The following is a 21,522-nucleotide window of genomic DNA, read 5'->3' on the forward strand; positions in this document are numbered from 1 at the left end:
TGTAATAGCCTTAGCCCTCCTTGAATTGAGAAAAAAAAAAAGATAATGATAATATTTTTTATGTTTCTTCAATCCAAACTTTTGGACCATCATGAAACATCACAAAAGGATAATAGAGAATCTAAGAATATTACAGTATAGCGAATTCAGGGATAACCGGAAACAAACGAATAAGACAAGTATGTCTATTCTCATATCACCTCAAACTACTGGACTGTTATATCCAACGACAAAAATGACTCGAAGTGAAAAATCAGAGAAAAACTATGGGGGAAGAAGAAGAAAAAGACGAGGCAAGAGATACCTTACATGGGCAAAAGGATGGAAAGGAGAAGACGAGGAGAATAGGGCGAAGACGAGGAGAATAGGGCAAAAGAAAGGGAAATCCAGAGCTCGAAACGCTAGCAAGTGTACATGTAATAATTATGATAGACTTGGAAGCTGTTTTATCAAAGAGAACAACACAGCCGTCTAATCGAATGATGGATCGCCTGATGGTTTACTTACAACTCCGTTTCTACTATGACTGGCTTGGACGTAGTCTAGTCAATGGACACTGATGATACAAATTTATAATCCATACCCTTCAAAACAGTAGTTTGCTTTGCTAAATTTGTTTTATAAAGTAAATTTTTAGGCATGTTAATTCTATCATAAAATGGAAAGAAAGGAAGCATTGGCAAATAAATCTATACAAGGTACTAAAATGACAACAAAATTTGAAGAGAAACTTTTATCTCGTCCTCCTGTACTCTTAACATTATAAGATAATTAAATATTCTGTGTTTCGTAAGTCAGTGCTTTGGACAATTGTGAAACATCACAAAAGGATAATTAGTCCAGATAAAAATATTTCAATGATCAGTGACGAATAGAGGATTTAATCCGACGATCTTGTCAAAACAGAGTCAACATCATTACTTAGCTGACATCTTCAAAGGTTTGGTAGCTTTAGGACAACGACTCTAAGCGAAAGGTCAGAGAAAGGAGGGTTCGATCGCTTTAGGACAATGGCTCTAAGCTGACGGTCAGAGTACCGAGGGAACTTGAGAATGGGTGAGAGAGAGAGAGAGAGAGAGAGAGAGAGAGAGAGGGGAGAAGACGACAACAAGAGTAGGGCATAGGAAAGGAATGTCTTCTGTGTCGGCTCTCGCCGACGGCCACATTGACTGCAATTAGGTGCTTGTAGAACATAATGCTACCACAAACGTCGGGAGACCGTCAACTACAGGTGACCAAAGGAGCCATCTTGTGCCGTATAAGGATGCAAAGATGGATTACAACTCTATTTTTTATGACGACTGACTTTGACGTGCTCATGTCAATGGACACCGATGAGGCAGTGTATGGGATGGCCCACAGACCAGACATGAAACGACTCTTCCAAAGTATAATTTCGGCATTCTAATCAACATGTTTTCTTAACTTGTCTCTTGTTGTTTTATGATTACATTCTAAAGAAACAAAAAAAGATGGTCCTGTCCGAGACAAAAAGGCAAAATTTTAAAGGATAGGCCATCTTAATTAGTTCTCACCATAAATTTCTACCTAGAAAAAATTGGGTTGGTAAGTATTCTGAACTTACCTGATTGAAAACAAAATTTCTTTAATGATAATGAATTCAAGTTTTTTTTTAACAAGTATTGAAGGTTCCAAACTTATCCGGTATATTTTTCGGCTTCATCATTTATCCATTAATAAATAAATTTAAAAAGATTTTTGTTTCACGTAAGAGGAGCCCCTGAAATTTATCTTAATGTTTTTGGTGTGGGATGTGCTTGAAAAACATTTTTCAGTGATATAGGATTTGTTTTCCACAGTATATATAATAAGAGGAGATGGAGGACTTCCTCAAGAGAGTTATCTTTTGTATTTTAATATTTTTCACATAGTAATGAATTGAGTTTCCCTCTATCAATACAGGTCAAAGATATCATATAAATCTTATGTTCATTTATTATTTATTATTTTATTATTAATTCTCTTGATTAATAAGGTGGCTTTGTCTTGCTTAAAACCGACACAAATATATACTTTCTCATTTAATTGGGAGTCCCCTAAAATAATTGTAGCATTTATAATAGCCCCATTTTCAAGGCATTTCAGTAATTTGAAGCCATCAACTAAGTCATACAGTCAATCATATATATATATATATATATATATATATATATATATATATATATATATATATATATATATATATATATATATATATATATATATATATATATATATATATATATATATTAAAACCTGAAATCTATCATTTTGGATGTCATGGATTGACTTGGTCATTTGCTAGATGCAATGGTAGGTACATGGAGACTATAAAACACGGGTTGAGATGTAAGAATTATTTGATTCAAACTTTTTTTTTTTTTTGTCTTTTTGTTGGAAGAAAAGTATTCTAATTCTTGACTAAAATGCAGTGTGAGAAGAACACGTAACTTTGATTAGTATTGCCCGAGAAATTCTTTTATGTTCACATGTAACGGTGTCAAGTTTGTGACATAAATTGAGAGTGCATCTTCATCCATCCATCATTGTAAGATCGATCATTTTCACATATAATCCGCCTTCATCATTTCATCTCTCGGAAAAAAAGTATTGGTCGATCAGCTGACTCGTTTCATGCACTACGTCTTTGTTTATTTTTACTTTGCAGTTTTAAAGAAGCAACGATAGGATGAGAGAGAGAGAGAGAGAGCAGTGGATGCAATTTGTATGGCTCCTCCTCCTCTGGTCATCCTTCTTCTTCTCTTCCTCTTCCTCCTCCTCGTCGGTCTCTCCCACGCTTACGATCTCCGCCGGTCTCTTGACCTTCCTCAGGGCTTTCACGATGAGCACCCGAATGATCGTCAACGTGCTCTTCTCCGTGCATATCGTGAAGCCGTTGAGGAAGGCAAAGAAGGCAATGGAGATCGTGATCGTGGGGTAACCCGACAAGGAGGAGGAGGTGGAGCCACGCAGATTAACCTTTGGCTCCTTGTTGCAGCAGACACCTGCAGGTCATCTCAAAAACCAAAGGCTATCGTCCTTCCAAGTTTGAACGGCAGTTGCATGCCGAGCCTGCTGCTTTTGGGGGTTTTGGGGTTTACTTCCTGTATTTCTGATTCATTAATTCTCATCGATGACGCTTCCCACAGATGTCTGTCCCACAACAATTCCAGAATTGCTTTGCAAATAATTTGCTTATATTCTTCCTCTCCTTTTAGTCTCCAACTCCTCAGTAATTACTCCCAAATATATTGTCAATCCAAGAGAGCTGTCTCCCGCAGTCAACATTATATATAACACATATAGTAGTTAGCTAACTCAATTATTCGATTCCAATCGGAAATAACATCTAGTAATATATTAGAATATCGCTCACCTAACACCATCACTCATGTCCCCTTACCCTACGTCATTTTTCTTCGTGCTTCTATTGAGAATCAGATTCCCTAACTTTAATTGCTACTAATTGTAATTACTATATTAAAAAAATTTTAGGTATAATAAATCTATCATTTGTCTAATCGTCCTACATAACTATACTATTTCTCTATCTCATAAATCAGAACTTTGGACAATTGCGAAACATAACAAAAGGATAGTTTGCGTACCAAGAAATATAAATAAAATGGGTGTCACTTAGACGCTCTATCTCAAGTCCACCAGTTAGTCTATTCCATGCTAACGACTTATAGCGGGAGGTCCCAAGGAGGAGGAGAAGGCACAGGAAAGAAAGTCTCCATTGGGAGCTCTTGTTCCACGTCTAAATGCTTACAAGTGAATCACATGCTACCAACACTAACTGTCCATTACAGACGACAATGCCGTCTTGTGCTCCAGAAGCATAGAAAGATGGAGCACGACTCTATTTTCTACACCGACCGGCTTCGTTGTGGTCTAAGCCGATGGACACTTGTGATAGAAGACAGTGCATGGTCCACAGCCTCGACATGAAGCAAATCTTCCAAAGAATAATTACATGCTTCTCAGCCTACAACTGTTGCTGCACCTAACCTGTTTTCTTAAGGAATCGTCGTTCGGCTGTTCTATTGTTTTATAGAACAATAGAATAGCTACCTGATTTCTAGCAGCCCCAGCACCAGTGTCATCAAAACAAATCTTAAAAATTGTGGTCGTCAACTAAGTCTAGTTGTCATCTACTTGGTGTGCACAGAGTCGTCTTGATTATATTATCTTTGAAGCTTGTTGATGTTCTGAATATATCAGAACAATACAACTTATTTTTTGACGACGCTCTCATCTCACTATGCCTGCAGCATCGATCCCACTATCTCTACTACCGACTGCGTATGAAATGTTGGATCAGATTGGTGCCTGCATGATTAAAGCATACGAGAGGGGCTTAGAGCTTCAACCATCGGATGGTGGGATGTGAGGAGACTATCAGAGAGAGAATTGTATGATTCCAGTTATTCTCTTTTTGTTCTCTCTTTGTTTCTTATGGGAATAAGGATTTTTAAGTGCTGACCAAAATGGATATGAGAAGAACAGGTAACTTGCAACGTTTGGTCTGTATTCTTTCATTGTCGCATATGACTGTGTCAAGTACGTCAGGTAAATTGAGGGTGAATCTTGTTCTTTTTCCCTCCATCCTTTGACCTGTTAAAGAAGCAAGTAGATGCTGGAAGGGGACGCATGGTGGAATTTTGAGCATATTATAAACCCTAGAAGAGAGCGAGAGAGAGAGAGAGAGAGAGAGAGAGAGAGAGAGAGAGAGAGAGAGAGAGAGAGAGAGCAGCGTATATGCGTGCATACATCAGCAAATGGTGCATATGTTTGGTTCGTCCTGCCATATCATCACAGGCCTGCAAGCGTTGCAACAGGGGGGCAACTTGCAGGGGTCCTCCTTATCGTCCTTCTTCTCTTCCTTCTTCTTGTCGGGCTCTCCCACGCTCACGATCTCCGCCGGCTTCTTGGCCTTCCTCAGGGCTTTCACGATGAGCACCGCATCGACGACCCCCACGATCGTCACCGTGCTCTTCTCCACGTCAACTGCAATCGAAACAATCCCTGCCAGTCACCAGCAGTCTGAATCAGGCATCCATCACTTCCAACAACTATGGTTAAGAACCATCAGAAAAAATTACCTTCGAATTTGGAGATGGTGGTCAAGATGCAGACCTTGCACTTGCTGCACAAGATGCTCACCTTCAACACGATCTTCTGCAATCGGATCGATTCCATGAACGAAAAAGTTGGGAAACCAAAACAAACAGAGTCATGGATGGCCATCACTTACCTTCATGGTCGACGACACTGTATCTTAAGACTCGGGACACGCGAACTCCTGCCACCCAAGTTGAGACCTATATAGTGCTGAGACAGAAGACTCTTCCGCTTGGTTGAGCCGGTACCCAAGTTGACTGAATCAACGTCTACTTATCTCCGGAATTGACGGGCACGCTGAGGTCTTGGCTGTGACACAACAACCTCAAAAAATACAGCACTTACTCATCGACATGGCGCACATCGAGGACCACACCGTCGTAACCCTACCTCCGCAAGACCATTGGATGCGCGACACGTAACGGGATCACACCGCAGGTCATGACTTTTCTCGCGACATGCCGCAGTCGTGGGATCAGGGTAAGCCGTCATGGCACGGTGTACGTACATCAATCATTGACCAGGTGAGTGAGTGTCAGAGTGAGACTTCGGTGCAGGTTCCTTCTTCATCAGAAAGGGATCTTATCTTTATCATATTTATAAGAACTTGTAGTGGGATATTGCAGCCCAAACTGATTTGTGTGGTATGTTGTTCCATATAATACTTCCAAAAGCCTAACATAATTGGATAATATAGGGATTCAATATTAAATGTTCGAGTGACAAGTTTGTACCTTAACATCATATTGTTTCAATATTAATTAATTACCAGTTCTAATTCTCCATCACATTTAACACACGACTGCTGCAAAACCATTGCCATTTTCGTACATGAGAGGCAGATTTGTTGAATTGAAATTGCACAACAAAATCTTCAAAGTTTCTAGAGAAGCTTGTAATAATTATATAACCTGTTTTAATAATCTCATGGTGCAAGAGTGTTGTATCCTCTCCTTAGAACTCTCTCTCTCCCTCCTCTTCCACCCCCTTACCATTCTCTCACGGTCACGAGACTCTATCCCTCGTCCCTCTGACCCTCCTTATCCGAAGATTCATATTCTCTTGATAAAACCCTTTTTCACGACGAATTCTTTATGAAGTCTTCTACATTATTCCCTTTTGGATCATATCAATACTTCAATATTTAACTTTGTTCAATTTGCTAAGGAGAAATTACAGGCTTGGAGGAAACCATAGGTTTCTTGCTTGGTCGGTAAATTTCTTCGATGTCAGTTTTATAAAATATTTTGCTAAAATTTGGTTGGTTTCCTCTTCTTTATCGATTCTTGGTTTGGAGGCAAGTTTCTTCCTATTTCATTTTGAATCAGATTCTAATGCTATTAAAGTTCTTACTTCCTATTTGATTTTGAATCAAATTCTAAGACTATCAAAGTTTTTACTGAGAGACCTTGGAACCTCCATGGAGGTATTCTCAATAGAAACCTAACTTTCATGAAAGAATTGATTTTGCCTCTTTGAGGATAAGACTCCCTAGTTTATTAATATATTATTGGAATGAAGAATTACTCTTTCAGATTATTTTCCTACTTGGCCATCCTATTAAAATTGATTTGCGTTCTTTGAAGCTTGAGTGAGGAAGGTATGCTTGGATCTACACTGAATTGGACATTGCCAACCTTATCAAACAAGGCATATGGACAGGTTGGCATAATAATGGCAATTTTTAAATTATTACCTATGAAAATCTTCCTTCACATTGTTTTCATTATGGATGGCTTAGCCATAAGACTCCCTAGTTTATCAATGGAGTATTGGAATGAAAAATCACTCTTCCATATTACTTTCCTGCTTGGCCATTATATTAAAATTGATCTATATTCTTTGCAGATTGAGCAAGGAAAGTATGCTTGGATCTACGTTGAAATGGATATTACCAATCCTCTACGTTGAAATGGATATTACCAATCCTATCAAACAAGGCATATGGATAGGGCAACCTAATACTGATATTTTTTACATTATTACAAATAAAAACCTTCTTCCACATCATTGTTGTTGTGGGCAGCTTGGCCATAAAACCAATATATGTCCTTATGATTCTAAAACTATGATAATTTCTTCTTTCGGCTCTCCTCCTTTGGATGGAGACTCATCAATTAAAAAAGAGTCTTAACCAAGGATGAATATTCCTAAGAATTCTACTAATTCAAATTGGTCCCTAGACTCGTATACAATGATGTCTATTCTAAAATATTTTTTTGACTAATTTGACACTTGGCATACATGATATACCCTCTCGTCGAGGCATATGATATTTTATCCATGTTCGCCCTTTCTTCAGGAGTCTTTGAGGACATACTCCTAGAAAATGATATCTCATGTCTTATCGGTATAAGATATCTCTTAAAAATTTTCATGCCAAACCTTTTGACAATGGTGTCTATGTACTTGGATTAGGACAAACCAAGCATCCTTTTAGATCCATCTCTATAGATCCAAATCCCTAATATATAGAATACTTCTCCTAAGTCCTTCATGGAGAAGTGTCTAGATAACCAAGCATTTACTATGAATAACATTCCTAATAATCAGGATGTCATCCACATATAACACCAAGAAGGTGATAGTGCTCCCACTTACCTTCCTGTACACACAAGGCTCATCTTTGTTCTTAATAAAGTCATAAGATCTTATCGTCCCATCCAATCTTATGTTCCAACTTCGGGAAGCTTGCTTTAGTCCATAAATTGACTTAAGCAACCTACATATTTTATCTGGGCTATTCTTGGACATGAATCCCTAGCTGTATCATATACACCTCATCTTCGAGATTGCCATTGAGGAATATGATTTTCATGGATTTTAGTATGACTACGGGTGAGAAGGTTTCGTCATAGTCAGTACCTTGTCTTTGACGATACCCATTAGTCAGTAGCCTTACTTTATAGGTTTCTACCTTTCCATCTGCTTTGATCTTCTTCTTAAATATCCACTTGCAACCAATAGGTACAATACCCTTGGGTGTATCAACTAGGTTCCAAACTTTATTGAAGTACATAGAATCCATATTAGAATTCATGACTTCTTACCACTTTCCAAAATATATACTCGTAAGAGCCTCTTCGTAGGTTTGAGAATCAATATCCTCAACATCCTCTCCTATAATATATCCCATATATATCTCAAGAGGATGGGATACTTTGCTAAACCTATGTAAAATTGGAACATATGTGTTAGGTACCTGAATAGTTTCAGGTTGTGGCGTGGTGCTTGAGCTAAGTTCTCTAACCTCGCTTAACTCTATCACACTTCTATTGCCTCCGCCAAGAATGTGTTCTTTCTCAAGGAACATCGCTCTCTTGGCTACAAAGACCTTTTGGTCCTCAGGGATTATCTTTTAATGTATGTAGGGTAATCCCAAAAGATCATGCTTCTTCCTTTTCCATATCTTATATGGTGTAAACACTATTGACTTAGTTAGTACTCTATTTAACAGTGTAATGGGTGAACTCTGTACTCAAGTACTCACCTTCTCGATCTAATTGAAGAGTCTTGATACTATTTCTAGTCTGATTCTCTACTTCATTCTTATACTCTTTGAATTTTTCGAAGGTCTCGGACTTGTACTTCATTAAGTACATATGTACATATCTTGAGAGATCATTAGTAAATATAATGAAGTAGGAGTAACCACCTATGATATGAGTTGATATTAGACCGATCACATACATCACTATGTATAAGTTCTAACAACTTTGTGGCTCTCTCTCTAGTTCTACTAAATGAAGAGTTGGTCAGTTTTCCACGAAGGCAAGGCTCACAAGTTGCATATGACTCATAGTTGAGTGGATCTAGATATCCATCCTTTAGCAACTTTTGAATCTTTCCCTCATGTATGTGACCTAGCCTACAATGCCACAAGTATGCATTGTTCATCTCATCTCATTTCCTCTTGGACATACATACACTCATGATATGTAGAGTAGTGTCTAGCATAAATAAACCATTATGCAATGTTCCTCTTATGATGATCTTATCATCTAATAATTTTGAACAACTATTATTCTCAAAAAATAATTTATATCCACTAATTGTCAAACACGAAATGAAAATAATATTTTTGATAATAGAAGGAACAAAATAGCATGCATCCAATGCAATAATAGCTCAACTAGATAGATATAGAGTGGTATCGCCAATAGTTACTACAATAATTTTTATTTTATTGCCCATCTTGAAGACCATCTTATCTCTCACCGGTCTCCTAGGTCTTGCCAAAACCTACAACGAACTACAAATATGATAAGCACCACTAACATCCAATACCCATGTGTTATCATATGGATCTAACAAATGAAAACTGATCATGAATGTGCCTAAAGCTTCTCCAAGCTTATATTTCACCCTCTCTGTAAGGTACTCTTTGCAGTTCCTCTTCTAGTGCCCATCTTTGCCGTAGTGGAAGCACTAGCCTTTGTCTTTCGCTGGGACCTTCTTTGCAACCTTTGCTTTACCTAGTCTGCCCTTGCCCTTTCCCTTCTTAAGAGAATTTCTACCTTCCTTTTCTTTCTGGTCTTACTAGCATAGAGGACTCACTTCTCTTTCTTGATAGTTCTCTTTGCCTCCCTCAATATATTGAGGAGCTCAAGGAGAGTCACCTCAAGTTTATTCATATTAAGATTCATTATGAACTGAGAAAATGAATCTAATAGGCATTGAAGCACAAGATCTATACAGATTATCCTCTAGGACCATTCCTAAAACTATGAGTTTCTCTATCCACTCAATCATCCTTAGGACATAGTTCTGAATTGGTGTCCCCTTAATCATCCTAGTGTAGAAGAGGCTCTTCGATATCTCATATCACTAAGTCCTTCCTGTTAGGATCAAGAGCACTAAGAGGGGGGGGGGGGGGGGGGTGAATTAGTGCAGCGGATAAAAACGTCAACTTCGTGAAATCTCTCATACGATAAAAACCGTTTCCGACGTAAAACCGATTTCGGAAACTTAGCTTGAAAGCATAAATAAATATATTGAAGGAAGTAAGCTATTGAAGGGGTTTGCAGTAAGGTAATAGCAGGAAACAAAATACAAACCAGAGAAGACGGGAGTTTACAATGGTTCGGTCAATCGTGACCTACATCCACTCCTCCAATTCCTCTTCCGTCGAGGCCACTAGTATCCACTAACGATCTTCCTTTACTAGGCGAAGATCAACCTCCTTCTTACACCCCTCTTCTCCATTTACTGGGTTTAGGAGACAACCCTTATAAGCACTCACTCTCCTCTCTTAAACAGAATTCTAACACTTAAGCTAGAGGAGGGAAATTCTAGAGATTGTAGCAGTGTTTTCTCTCTTTTAATCTCTCTGTGCTTGTGTCTTTTACCCAGGGATTGGAGGGGTATTTATAGGCTCCAAATCAGTTTGAATTTGGAGCTCAAAACTGTCATCTCCCGGAATTCCGGGGTCTGGCGATTGCACCGCCTGACAGAGCTCGAAGACTGAGTCTCTGGGCGGTGCCACTACTTGTCAAGGGCGGTTGCAACGCTTGGCAGAGCTCGGAGATCGAGCTCAGGCGGTACCACCGCCTAACTGGGGTGGTTGCACCGCCTAGCCAGAGCTCGAAGACCGAGCTCAGGCGGTTCCACCGCTTGTCAGGGGCGGTTGCACCGCCCAGCCAGAACTCGGAGACCGAGCCCTGGGCGGTGCCACCTCTGGGCGAGAGATCTGGGTCCGAATGGGTTGATCCATTCGGCCCAATCTTGTTCTTTCAAGGGCCCAATTGCCCCTAGATTAAGTTAATGGGATCACCTCCCATTTCTAACTTAATCATCGTGCTAACTACGACAATTCTTAAGACTTTTACTACAGCTTGCTCTGGTGCATCAATCGCTTCTTCCGGCGAGCTTCCGGCGAACTTCTGTCGATCATCCGATGAACCCTCGGTGATGCTTCTGCGGACTTCCGGCAAAACTCCTGGACTTGCGACGATCCACTTGGCGAGTTCCGATGAGCTTCTTTTGGTAAACTCTTGGACTTCTCGGATTTGTTCCCGTAGAACCTCCGACGACCGTCCGGACTTCTGTCAAGCTCTCGAACTCCCAACGTGATCATAGTCTTGACTCCGATGCAACTCCTGTTGCATGTCTTACTTTCATCGTAGTTAATCCTGCACACTTAAAACAAAACTTCGATCGAGACAATTAATCCTAAGCAATTAACCAAGTTGTCTGGCATGTCATTGGTCCATCGACACTTCGTCCGATTCTTTGACGCATCGTCCTCTCCTGCGGCCTATTACCCAATCGGCCAGTTGACTCCGCAACTCCGATATCCTTGGCACAATACCCGCTCTTCTTGGCCTGATGCCCGAGTCCACGACCCGAAGCTTTCTGTCGATACGTCGACCGATCCACTGGCCCGACGTCCAATCTTCTGACATGTTCCTCCAGCACAACATGATTTTTTCTGCTTTAATTGTCTCATCCTGATCGAAGCATCCTGCGTTACTCAAAACATAGATTAAATCATAAATATATATCGAGTGGTTTCATCATCAAAATACGAGATTCAACAATCTCCCCCTTTTTGATGATGACAACCAATTGATGACGGAGTTAAACTTAACTCTCGGAGTTTAAACAAACTCCCCCTATCAATATGCCATATTGATAGAATCTTGAATTCAAACTGAATTCAAGTCATTGCAATATTCATCATGAATACTTGCAACACGTCATCATGAACATATGCATAAACTTATGCATCTCATGTCATGTCATCAACATACTTCTCCCCCTTTGTCATCAACAAAAATGAGAAGTACCATAATTAAGTGTTTGTTATATAAGTTCAACTTATTGCATGAAAAACATAGTATCAAGTTTTATCATCATGCAATTTTGGAGCTAGAAAATTTAGCAAGTGTTACATCATGCTTAGAACACTCAAGCTATCAAGTTTTAGATATGCAAGTTTTATAGCATAAAGATAGCACTTTTGGTAATGTTCAAGATAGCAAGTTCTACATCATGCAAGCTAGCAAATTAGAGATGTTCAAGAAGGCAACTCTTGCTTTTTGAAATATGAAAATTTTGTCAACTTTGCTAGATGCGCAAGTTAGTATTTTTGCCTCTTGAGATAGGCAAGATAGCACATTTGCTTCTTTTGAGATAGCAACTTTTTGCTTCTCTTTAGACTATAAGCTAGCAATTTTTACGATATCCAAGTTTCACAATATACAAGCTAGTAAAAATTTTGAAAGCAAATGCAAGATAACTTTCTTGTGTAAGCTCATGATTCTTGCTTCCTATTGCAATGTGCATGTTGCAAGTTTTGCTTCTTGAGATAGGCAAGATAGCACTTTTGCAATTTTTGTTTCTTAAGATAGGCAAGCTTGTGATGTTCAAGATAACAAGCTCTTTTTTTTTTTTTCTCTTTTGAGAAGTGTCATTTTTGCTTTCTTTGCAAAGTGTAATTTTAATCATGATTCACATCATATGCAATACATCATATAAAGAGCATAAGTATTGCATGCATCATTTTAGCAACAAATCGTAGCATTTCATCATATAGCAAGATATCAGCAAGTAAAATTACGATGCAAGTTTTTGATATCTTAATATGATGCAAACATGGCATATGACAATCATAGCATTTCGAGATTCACAAAATATCATGAAATCATTAATCTCGATCAAATGGGAAAAACATTTTTTTAAGTGATTCTTTTTCATCTAAGCATGCCTTACTCTTTATATGCCAAATCAAGATAAGCATGAAGGTTCAAGACATAAAGGTAAAATCTTATAAAACAACTCATCAAGCAAGATTTTAAACATCCATTTTCAAGCCATATAAAGAGTAAGTCAAGGATTCAATTAACTCATGTCATGAATTCCAATGGCATCTCAAAATATCAAAATCACATTAAAAAGATATTTCAAAAATATATATCAATAAGTGATTCATTTGTATTATTTCATTCATGTTTATTTTCGTAAGATTCACAAGATTGGTAAAATAAATTCATTAATCTCAATAGGATAGAAAATTATTTCCATTTCATACAATTGATTTCATGTTAGCATGCTTTTTCATTTATGTTAAATAAAAACATGCATCAACGTTTAGGATCGAAAAATGAATTTCATCATAAAACCACAAGATCAATAGATTCTCAAAAATGAATTGTTAGGATCAAGAAAATCCGAAAATGAGATTTAACACTTTTATATATTCAGACATAATTTTTGCTATATATTTTCAAATTCAATCACGAAGATAAAACATGCTCATGATCATGGATAACTTAAAATCTCATGCATAAAATTGTCAATCATTGTATCAAAAGCATTTAATATTACATCATTATGCATTACTTCAAATCAAACATGATTTCATTCAACAATGTTAATCAAACATGATACACATTATTACTTCTTAACCATGATTTTATATTTTCAATCAAAATCATTTTGTTTGTTTATTATGCAATATTATCATTTTCGAAATTACTAGCATGATCACAATTTTTGTATTTTTATTTTTAAACATGTCATTTTCAAGAAAATTAATTCTAAACTAAAAAGAAAAATACATCATGAAAGCATCAAGTAATTTCAAAATAAATTAAAGGCATTTTAATTACCTCAACGTCGAAGGTTGTTAAGGCGTAGTTTATCGCCTCACTTTTGTTAATTGTCTCCTCGTCTTCGAAGGAGCTCGATTCATCCCATTTTTTATTCTTCTTCTTTGGCCTCTTCCTCCGTTCAAGTTCATTATTTATTTTAGATTTTTATTTAATAAACTTATTAAGATTTAGTGTTTGAAGTTCAAGTTCATCATTGTCCTCATCACTTGAGTCATCGCTCAAGTGGTATTCATTCGTCCGGAGTTCTAAATCCTTCCTGTTCTTTGGAAGGTTGTTTTGTTCATCATGTGCATTGTACACCATTTCATATGTCATCAATGAACCGATAAGTTCTTCAAGTAAAAAAATATTTAAATCTTTTGTTTCTTGTATTGCCGTTACTTTTGATTCCCAAGCTTTAGAAAGTGATCGTAAAACTTTACTAATAAGTTCAAAATTCGAGAAACATTTGCCAAGAGCTTTTAAACCATTGACGACATCCGTGAAACGGGTGTACATGTCAACAATGGTTTCGCTCGGCTTCATTCGAAAAAGTTCATAAGAATGCACGAGAATGTTGATTTTGGACTCTTTCACTCGGCTAGTGCCTTCATGAGTGACCTCAAGAGTTCTCCAAATATCAAAAGCCGAATCACACATCGAAACACGATTAAATTCATTTTTTCCAAGTGCACAAAACAAGGCATTCATAGCCTTTGCGTTTAAAGAAAAATACTTCTTCTCCAAAACTGACCATTCGTTCATCGGTTTAGAGGGAAGTTGAAAATCATTTTCAATAATATTCCATAAATCCAAATTCATCGAAATCAAGAAAACTCTCATTCAAGTTTTCCAATAAGTGTAGTCCAATCCGTTAAACAATGGTGGACGAAAAACCGAAAAACCCTCTTGAAAGCTATGAAGAGCCATTTCTCTCGGGTGTAAATCCGAAATGAGAAATACTGGGCTTTGAGACCAATTGTTAGGATCAAGCGCACTAAGAGGGGGGGGGGGGGGGTGAATTAGTGCAGTGGATAAAAATGTCAATTTCGTGAAATCTCTCGTACGATAAAAACCGTTTCCAACGTAAAACCGATTTCAGAAACTTAGCTTGAAAGCATACGTAAATATATTGAAGGTAGTAAGCTATTGAAGGGGTTTGCAGTAAGGTAATAGCAGGAAACAAAATGCAAACTAGAGAAGACGGGAGTTTACAATGGTTCGGTCAATCGTGACCTACATCCACCCCTCCGATTCCTCTTCCGTCGAGGCCACCGACATCCACTAATGATCTTCCTTTACTAGGCAAAGATCAACATCCTTCTTACACCCCTCTTCTCCTTTTACTGGGTTTAGGAGACAACCCTTACAAGCAGTCACTCTCCTCTCTTAAACAGAATTCTAACACTTAAGCTAGAGGAGGAAAATTCTAGAGATTGCAGCAGTGTTTTCTCTCTTTTAATCTCTCTGTGCTTGTGTCTTTTACCCAGGGATTGGAGGGGTATTTATAGGCTCCAAATCAGTTTGAATTTGGAGCTCAAAACTGTCATCTCCCGGAATTCTGGGGTCTGGCGGTTGCACCGCCTAACAGGGCTCGAAGACTGAGCCTCTAGGCGGTGCCACCGCTTGTTAGGGGCGATTGCACTGCCTGGCAGAGCTCGGAGACCGAGCTTAGGCGGTGCCACCGCCTGACTAGGCGTTTGCATCGCCCAGCCAGAGCTCGAAGACCGAGCTCAGGTGGTTCCACCGCCTGTCAGGGGTGGTTGCACCGCCCAGCCAGAACTCGGAGACCGAGCCCTGGGCGGTGCCACCTCTGGGCGAGAGATCTGGGTCCGAATGGGTTGATCCATTCGGCCCAATCTTGTTCTTTCAAGGGCCCAATTGCCCCTAGATTAAGTTAATGGGATCACCTCCCATTTCTAACTTAATCATCGTGTTAACTATGATAATTCTTAAGACTTTTACTATAGCTTGCTCTAGTGCGTCAATCGCTTCTTCCGGCGAGCTTCCGGCGAACTTCCGTCGATCATCCGATGAACCCTCGGTGATGCTTCTGCGGACTTCCGGCAAAACTCCTGGACTTGCGACGATCCACTTGGCGAGTTCCGACGAGCTTCTTTTGGTAAGCTCCTGGACTTCTCGGATTTGTTCCCACAGAACCTCCGACGACCGTCCGGACTTTCGTCGAGCTCTCGAACTCCCAACGTGATCATAGTCTTGACTCCGGCGCAACTCCTGTTGCATGTCTTACTTTCATCGTAGTTAATCCTGCACACTTAAAATAAAACTTCGATCGAGACAATTAATCCTAAGCAATTAACGAAGTTGTCTGGCATGTCATTGGTCCCTCGACGCTTTGTCCGATTCTTCGGCGCATCGTCCTCTCCTGCGGCCTATTGCCCAATCGGCCAGTTGACTCCGCAAATCCGATATCCTTGGCATGATACCCACTCTTCTTGGCCTGATGCCTGAGCCCACGGTCCGAAGCCATCTGTCGATATGTCGACCGATCCACTGACCCGACGTCCAATCTTCTAACATGTTCCTCCGGCACAACATGATTTTTCCTGCTTTAATTGTCTCATCCTGATCGAAGCATCTTGCGTTACTCAAAACACAGATTAAATCATAAACATATATCAAGTGATTTCATCATCAAAATACGAGATTCAACACTTCCTTGTTCCTCAAATAGTTTACAGATATGTAGGAGAATGGATCTAGCATCCATCTTTTCATGATGTCTTTATAACTCAGGAATTATGGAGCCCAATATATAAAACTGAGCAAGAGTGGAGTCATATATGTACTTCACATACTGAGCAATCTTATCCTCGCTTGCCCCTTCCTCGGACGTAGGTATTACTATATTAAGGACGTGCACGATTTTCTCAATCGTAAGAACGATTCTCAGGTTACGGAGCCAATCCATATAGTTTGGACTAATGAGGCGGTTGACTTCAAGTATACCATATAAGGGATTTAAAAGTGATATTTTCTGAAAATAAACATGTAATAGAAATAAATAACATACAGACTTTGCAAAAAGTAAACAACTAAGATATGATCTTCTATCTTAATATGCCCCCACTATTTTCTCCTGAAGTACACAACTCCCTCCGGTATGTGAATCAGAGATCTCTAACGGATCGCTAGTGGGGATCTAGATCCAATCAGCATCTCAACATAACCTCGAGGGATTCGACCAATTACACTAAGCCCAAAATATAGGCAATAATTGTGACTCCCATCCTGTTCGGCCTCTGAACCATTATGGTCTCGAGGGACTCAACCAACCATGATATCAAATTAAGTTATCACCATCATTACAAGATGAGTCTGATTCGATGATATACCCTTGAGAGACTCAACCAAGAATACTATGTCTTCAGGTCACCAGTGACATCTTTATGTTATAAGCAAGATCTCGAATCATAATATAAGTGAGCCTCGAGGGACTTGACCAACTCAACCTATATCGGGAATCGATTTCTTCCTATAATGATAGAATGCCATGTGAGTCAATCTAATTGCCTTATGTTTACTGACTTAATATTATCGAGAGAGGGGATTTTATTTTGATCTCCTAATAAAATATGTTACACACATACATATTTAGTATATATCTACATTGCATACAAATATATATACATTTCTAGTAGGTGTATAAATAATTACACATCACATGAGCAATCATACCAAATGATTATGGACCATAACATAATGTGATCAGGCCCAATCACTCACACCAAGATCTATGTGTGCAGTGGCATATCTCTATGCCCTATGATAGTCCATCTCATCCTCGTCGGTTGCATCAACATCTCGATATATCTCCAAGCGTCACAATTATCCATCTCGACCTCATGGGTTCCGCTATTACCTTCACGCTTCGACAACATCTCTTTATGTGATTATAACTTAATTATAGGCACTTAAACCTAATAATAAATGAAAATAAAATTGAAGGCTCGCAGGCCCTAATAATAATAATAATAATAATCATATCACATGTATATACACATCACATGGTCTATAATCATCCATCCACATCATACATCACATATACACATCATCACCATATAGGACTACTAGATAATAATTATAATAATTAATTAAATTATTTAATTAATTATTCTGTAGTATTTTGGGAACCCTACCATAGGGTGCCCCAAAATGACAGGTAGTTCCTTTAGTGGCTAGGAAATCTCAACCACTAAGGACTCCCATATGGCCAAGAATCCTAGGTCACAAGGCTGTCTTGTGTGACTAAGAAACCCTAGCCACCAAGGAGTTCCTTGCAGCCAGGAAACCCTAGTTGCAAGGTAGCCAGGAAAACTGGTTGCTTGCTTGCCCCATGCGTCTAGGGGTCCTGGTCGCTAGGGGCACTTGGGCAACTAGGAAACCCTTATCGCCTTTGGTGCCCCTTGCAGCTAGGAAACCTAGCTATAGGAGCTTCTATGCAGCAGGTTGAGAGCAGCCTTGCTGCTTTTGACCAGGCTGAGAGTAGGAGATTGGAGCTCTCGGCAAAGGATGTAAGCAGTCTTTGACCAATCCAAGGGGCAAAAATAGTTGTTGCCCTTTCTTCCTCTTATGTGTCAACAAATTTAATATAAAAGACCCTCTCTAAAACACATCTTAACAACAAGAAAAGGTGTAGCATAGATTTGAAAACTATGACAAAAAATCGCAGCAATCGCGTAAAATAATTTCAACACGATTGAACACAACTGTTAGGACCATTTTTTTGTACTTTTGAATAATATTTATTGAGTCTGTTTAGTCTAGTTATTTATTGAGTCTATTTAGTTCAGTTAGAGTTGGGTAGAGATTTATTTAATATTTATTTATTATTAAGAGTCTAAGTCTTGGTGGACTCTGTTAGGATCGAGAGCACTAAGAGGGGGGGGGGGTGAATTAGTGCAGCGGAAATCTTACAGCAATTTAAAAACGAAAGCTGCGTTCATCCGATAAAAAACGATTTCGATATAAAAGCAGAATCACAGTGCAGTTTGCGTCTAAGCGCAGTTTGCGTCTAAGCGCAGTTTGCGTCTAAGCACAGTTTGCGTCTAAGCTGCGTCTAAACGCAGTTTTACGTCTAAACACAGTTTTACGTCTAAACGCAGTTTTGCGTCTAAACGCAGTTTTACGTCTAAACGCAATTTTACGTCTAAACGTAGTTTTACGTCTAAACGCAGTTTTGCATCTAAACGCAGTTTTACGTCTAAACGTAATTTTACGTCTAAATGTAGTTTTGCGTCTAAAAGCAGTTTTGAACCTTGAAAAGCGTTTTACGTAGAAAGTAATTTGCAGTTATAAATGGAATCCGAATGTAAGCGTAAACTGCAGTGTGAAGATCGTACGAAAACACGATTTACGTTTGAATGCAGATTCTGAAAGATCAGAGCTTAGAAACTTGTTCGTAAAGGCGCAGAGGGCAGTAGCAATGTAGGAGGTTTGCAGTAATGATAAAGTGCTCAAAGTAAAAGCAAACCAGAGATTTAGAGTGGTTCGGTCAGTCTTGACCTACTCCACTTTTGGCTTCCTCCTCCGACGAGGTCACCGACGTCAACTAGCTGCCTTCCTTCAATGGGCGAAGGCTAACTGCCCTTTTACAGTTTCTCTCCTTTTGACAGGCTCAGGAGACAACCTTTACAGATCATTTCTCTCCTCTCTTTACAACTCAAGACTTGAAGAACAGAAGGAGGAGAACTTTAGGACTTTACACAAATTTGAGCTCTTAGAATCACTGAAAAGATCAAGAATTCGGTGTGGATCTGTATCTTTTCAGTGCTGAATGGGTGGGGTATTTATAGGCCCCAACCCAGTTCAAATTTGGAGCTCAAAACGATCAAATCGATCAAATCCCAGAATTCTGGGATCAGGCGGTTGCACCTCTTGACTGGAGAGGTGGCACCGCCTGGCAGAGCTCGACGACTGAGCTCAGGCGATTGCTCCTCTCTGCCAGAGCTCGAAGACTGAGCTCGATGGTTGCATCACCTGGCAGAGCTCGAAGACTGAGCTCAGTGGTTGCACCGCCTGGCAGAGCTCGAAGTTTGAGCTCGGTGGTTGCATCACCTGGCAGAGCTCGAAACTGAGCTCAGGCTGATGCACCTCTCTGCCAGAGCTCGAAGACTGAGCTCGGTGGTTGCATCACCTGGCAGAGCTCGAAACTGAGCTCAGGCTGATGCACCTCTCTGCCAGAGCTCGAAGACTGAGCTCGGTGGTTGCACCGCCTGGCAGAGCTCGAAACTTGAGCTCTGGCGGTGCTACCTCTTGACAAAGGAGGTTGCACCGCCCAGTCTAGCTCGAAGACTGAGCTCTGGGCGGTTGCACCTCCTGGCTGGGGCGGTTGCACCGCCCAGTCTAGCTGGGAGACGCAGCCCTGGCGGTTGCACCTCCTGGCCTGGGCGGTTGCACCGCCTGGTGCAATCAGGGTCCGAATGGTTCGCTCCATTCGGCCCAATTTGAATCTTTTTAGGGGCCCAATTGCCCCAAGATTAAGCTAATGGGATCACCTCCCATTTTCAAGCTTAATCATCGTGCTAACTACGATTAACTCTAAGACAACTTCTGCAGCTTTGCTCCGATGCGTCAATCGCTTCTTCCGGCGAGTTTCCGGCGAACTTCCGTCGATCATCCGATAAACCCTCGGTGATCCTTCTACGGACATCCGGCATACTCCTGGACTTTGCGACGATCCACTTGGCGAGTTCCGACGAGCTTCGCTTGGCAAGCTTCTGGACTTCTCGGATCTGTTCTCGCTGAACCTCCGACGACCGTCCGAACTTCCGTCGAACTCTCGAACTCCCAACGTGATCATGATCTTGACTCCGGCGCAACACCTGCTGCTTGTCTTACTCTCATCGTAGTTAATCCTGCACACTTATCTCAACACATAGATTAGATAACAAATGACAATTGACTTCATCATCAAAATCCGAGATTCAACAATCTCCCCCTTTTTGATGATGACAATCAATTGATAATGGAGTTATCCTTAACTCCCCCTATCTATATGCCATAGTTGAGATAAGTCAACCTTGAATTCAAGACCTAAGAATTCAAGTGATCTATTGATAAGTTAGATCAGTTAAACTTATCAATGCTCCCATCATGATACCCATCATGATGTATCTCTTCAAGAATGATGTCAAGGCATGACATACATCATCAAGTTTGTATGATAGTGTTTGTAACTATTCATCATGTAATCATATAAAGCTACGAAGGTCTTTTACATGATGCACACATTTGAGATTTTCTAGCAAGTTTGCATTTACTTCACAAGATAGAATGATGCAAACTATAGCACATGTTCACATATCTCTTGGTGATGCAAGGATGGCATAACTATAACATTGTTTATAGCATCACTCAAGTATTTGCAACTATGATATAGACATGATTATGGCAGTTCAGCTATGACATAGTGTTTATCAATTCATATGTTTCTCCCCCTTTGTCATCAACAAAAAGCACGATAGTATTATCAAGCACATAAAGGAAGTCATGACACATATAATACTTTGAATATCTCTTTATTGTTTGTTGCTTGAAGGAGGAAAGTCATTTTTCAAAAAGTTTTCATAGCATTCAAACCGAAAAATGAACTTCTTACATGCATTTGGTTAAAAATATTTGTCACATAATTTGTAACATGTTATTTGATCAAGCGATGTCAAGGCATGTAATAGTAATACCATCCGAAAAATAATTTTAACTATTCATCATGTATTCGGACACATCAACATTCCTAATTCTCTTCTTATGTAATCAAATTGTTCTTCACATAGGGGTTTTG

At 39.5% G+C, this 21,522-nt stretch overlaps 1 protein-coding gene across 1 annotated transcript; it reads right to left on the bottom strand.

Moving 5' to 3' along the window:
• Positions 1–4,654: 4,654 nt before the first annotated feature.
• Positions 4,655–5,375, bottom strand: LOC103992059 (heavy metal-associated isoprenylated plant protein 2). The gene is made up of 3 exons (XM_065193950.1): positions 5,258–5,375; positions 5,106–5,181; positions 4,655–5,028 (listed from the first exon to the last, which is right to left on the bottom strand). Exons 1-3 carry the CDS (start codon positions 5,261–5,263, stop codon positions 4,775–4,777), a joined length of 336 nt encoding a protein of 111 aa, XP_065050022.1. The 5' UTR covers positions 5,264–5,375; the 3' UTR covers positions 4,655–4,774.
• Between the last annotated feature and the right edge of the window lie 16,147 nt (positions 5,376–21,522).

The sequence above is a fragment of the Musa acuminata genome, chromosome BXJ1-7 (assembly GCF_036884655.1).
Source record: "Musa acuminata AAA Group cultivar baxijiao chromosome BXJ1-7, Cavendish_Baxijiao_AAA, whole genome shotgun sequence".
In the NCBI taxonomy this organism is placed as follows: domain Eukaryota; kingdom Viridiplantae; phylum Streptophyta; class Magnoliopsida; order Zingiberales; family Musaceae; genus Musa; species Musa acuminata.

What these genes read in the sequence shown, in the direction of transcription:
- LOC103992059 (XM_065193950.1), bottom strand. An exon ending in CACCATCTCCAAATTCGAAG is followed by an intron (nt 5,029 to 5,105) that starts GTAATTTTTTCT and finishes GGTGACTGGCAG; the next exon opens with GGATTGTTTCGATTGCAGTT.